At 52.2% G+C, this 3,537-nt stretch overlaps 1 protein-coding gene across 1 annotated transcript in view; it reads right to left on the minus strand.

Annotated features, from left to right (window-relative positions):
• Window positions 1–353: 353 nt before the first annotated feature.
• The window catches only part of LTBR (lymphotoxin beta receptor), a 10,232-nt gene continuing 7,048 nt past the window's right edge, over window positions 354–3,537 (minus strand). The window contains exons 7-10 of the mRNA XM_003796478.3: window positions 3,282–3,389; window positions 2,959–2,984; window positions 2,166–2,394; window positions 354–1,263 (exon numbers count right to left, since the gene is read on the minus strand). Of these exons, the coding sequence (XP_003796526.1) occupies window positions 983–1,263; window positions 2,166–2,394; window positions 2,959–2,984; window positions 3,282–3,389 (644 nt within the window). The 3' untranslated portion in view covers window positions 354–982. The remainder of the gene's footprint in view (window positions 1,264–2,165; window positions 2,395–2,958; window positions 2,985–3,281; window positions 3,390–3,537) is intronic.

Below are 3,537 nucleotides of genomic sequence, written 5' to 3' on the forward strand. Positions count from 1 at the left end.
CAGCCTGAGCAAAAGCAAGAGTCTGTCTCTACTAAAAATAGAAAAACTGAGGCAAGAGGATTGCTTGAACCAAAGAGTTGGAGGTTGCTGTGAGCAACACCAGGCACTCTACCCAGGGCAACAGCTTGAGACTCTGTCTCAAAAAACTAAGAATAAATAAATAAATAAGTAGCTTTTAGAACACTGCCTGGCATGTTGTTAGCTATCACCGACTAATTTTATTGTTACCTGAACTACATATACTAGTTCCTCATCAAAATATCCTTGTGGGATTATATTTTAACGTCTTGACCTTTGTCTCTGACATTGCCCCAGTGGAACAGTGCTTCTAGATAAATTCCCAAGAAAAGAAATTAACTGGGCCTCAATCTCTGCTTTATTTGCATGTGGTTACAATTTATAAATACATTCATCACTCTCTTCCTCTTCCAAAAATCTCCCCCAGACCAGCTAGTCCTACCCAGAGCTCAGTTTTCAATGATTCTTTTTCTTCTCCTCTAGGGAAGGGAAGGAGGTTCTTCCCTATAACTTCATCTTCATGTAGAGTCTACCTTAGTCCATGTGAAAAGTAGACCCTCAAAGGGCCTCTGAAGCTTGGGGATAAGCACCATGAGTTCTTCAGAGGCCCCGGTGACGTCCTTGCAGGTAACCGTGTAGTGGCTCCCTCAGTGCTATGCTTGGGTGCAGCATGCCATGGTGGGCAACAATTAGCATCACGTGCCCTGTCTGTGCCAAGGCTGAGTTGCCACAGCCCAAGTGGGCATGCAGGTCTATCCTGAGGCCTCAGGCTTGCTCAGGCAGTGGTGAGAGTCCTGTGGAGGACACTGTACCGGACCAGTGTCCAGTCCTGCTCTCAAAGACTGACGCTTGGGCTCTGCCTCTCAGGGTCCTACCCAGGCCCCCATGAGTCCTGTGTGGGTAGGGCAGCCTCAGAAGAGAAGGTGCTCATGTGTCTTCCTTCTCCTTCTTTTCCCAGATGTGATCAGGCATGGGTGACAAATTGGCTTCTTGGGTCCCTGTTCGAGGGTGTGGCACCCCAGTGCTCTGTCTCGGCCAGGTGCCAGGCTTTGCCATCTTCCTGGTAAGGTGTACAGAGCCCGGGAGGGCCAGGGTCACCACCCTCTTCAGGAATTGGGTATGGAGGTTCTGGAGGGGCTGGGGGATCTCCAGGGCTCCGTGCTCCCCCTACCACTGGCCCATTGTAGATGTAGATGTTGCCAGTGACGGTCATAGACCCGCCGGTGACATGAATACCATTGGTACCTGTAGGAAGGGAGGCAAAGTGAGGAGGGGTCAAGAGAATACTGTTAAGAAAGGAAGGCTCTGGCTTGGCACCCGTAGCTCAGTGAGTAGGGGTCTGGCCACATACACTGAGGCTGGCAGGTTCGAGCCACCCGGGCCTGCTAAACAACAATGACAACTGCAACAAAAAAATAGCTGGGCATTGTGGCAGGTACCTGTAGTCCCAGCTACTTGAGAGGCTGAGGCAAGAGAATTGCTTCAGCCCGAGTTTGAGGTTGCTGTGAGCTATGATGCTAAAGCACTCTAGTGAGGGTGACATAGTGAGACTCTGTCTCAAAAAAAAAAGGTTCGGCGCCTATGGCTCAAATGGCTAAGGCACCAGCCATGTATACCCAATGTAGCGAGTTTGAATCTAGCCTGGGCCCGCCAAACAACAATGACAGCTGCAACCAAAAAATAGCCAGGTGTTGGGGTGGGTGCCTGTGGTCCCAGCTACTGGGAGGCTGAGGCAGGCGACTCGCCTGAGCCCAGGAGTTGGAGGTTGCTGTGAGCTGTGATGCCACAGCACTCTACTCAGGGGGACAGCTTGAGGCTCCTGTCTCAAAAAAAAAAAAAAAAAAGAAAAAGAAAGGAAGGCTCCCAACAAGGTGCCCATTACCCCCTCCAAATCTCCCGGCCATCTTCTAGCCTTCTCCCTCCTACCCCATCCCCTCTCACACTTGGCATTGCTTTCTAGAGCTCTGTATTCATTTCCATTTCTGGGTTTTCCAGTCTCCTTCGTTCTCCCTAGCTGTGACACTCTGGCTGGCAGCCAGAATCTCTGCCTTGCCTCTGTTTTCGTGTTTTTGTTTCATCTGGCCCACACTGTCCCCCTCCCTTCCATCTTCCCTGCTTCCCTTCTCCCAGGCCTGCCCCATGCTCACCGTGGGCTACCTGGCCTTGCTCCCTGGACTCAATCTCCGGCTCCCTGGTCTGGCCCAGAGGACTCTGCTGTTGCAGCACCTCGTGATCCAAAGCTGTGGTTGTCAGGTGCCCAACAGAGGCTGGGGACAAGTCTCTAGAGATGGGTATAAGTGGCTTCACCAGGTCAGGGAAATGTGGGTTGGCCAGTGGAGCCTCCCGGCATAGAACAGCAGCATTTGATTCCTCTCCCTGCAGGAGAGAGACTCCACTGGTGATGAGGGCCTCACACCGCATCCTTTAGTTCTCACACCCCACTCCACGCTTGCCCGCCTCTGCTCCCTATCTCACTTCCTACCCAGGGCCTTTGTATGTGATACTCCCTCTTCCAGAGCACTTTCCCCCACAGCCCCATGGCTGGCTCCTCACATCTTCAGCTCTCTGCTCAAATATCAGCTTCCCAGAGAGACTTTCCCTGTTCATTAGTCTGGAATAGCACACCCCATCCTTTGCCACTGCCGCACACTGTTCCCTCCCCCTACCCTGCTTTCTTCAGCAGTTATCACCACCTAATATGTATTTATTTAATTGCATTTCTCACTCTGGCATGTAAACACTAGGAGGGCAGGAGCTTTGTTCTGCTCATGGCTGTACCCCAAGCTCCTAGCACAGTGCTTGGCACATGGCATGCTCCATAAATCCTTAACTGAATGAAGGAATGAATGGTGAAGTCTGCGTACTCTTTTCCTCTGTGCTCCTACCTTGTACCCCCAGCCCCTCCACCCCTCCTGGCTGCCTTTTCAGCCTCCCCATTACCTCTGAACGCTTCTTGAGCAGGGATCCTGCAATAGAAGAGGAAAGGGGTGTAGGGCCTCCGGCAGGCCCCAAGCTCCCAGCCTTTCACCCTCCATATCCCACCACAATGTGCTGCTGTACACACGGGGTCCCAGAAGGAACAGACTATTGTCACCCTCATCTCTGGCCTCAGAATGAGGGGCTGGGTGAAGATGATGATGCCTTCATTGGAGGCAGGCATGAGGAGTCTTGCGGGTATGAGGAGCAGGATTTGCAATGGGCAAGTTGGCTATATCTCTCCCAGCCCACTGCTGATCCATCCACGTGGGGACAGAGGGTCCTACCCAGCTTTCTGCAGAGAGAGTGGTGGCTCTTCCAGGTGCAGACAAGGATGGTGGCAAGGAGCAAGAAGGAGACCAGAGGCAGCAGGATGGCCAGCACCAACTTCGTTCCTGCCAGAACAGCAGACAGTACGGGTGATGGCAGGTCCAAGAAGCCAGGGAGGATTAAAAAGGAGTGTTTTAGTTCTCTGGGCAAACCAGACAGAGAAAAGGGAGTAGCTTTTCCCTTCTAGCTTCATTGTAGCTCCTACAGGCAGAG

Source organism: Otolemur garnettii, unplaced genomic scaffold, assembly GCF_000181295.1.
Source record: "Otolemur garnettii isolate 467f Iridium unplaced genomic scaffold, OtoGar3 scaffold00104, whole genome shotgun sequence".
NCBI classification, from domain to species: Eukaryota; Metazoa; Chordata; class Mammalia; order Primates; family Galagidae; genus Otolemur; species Otolemur garnettii.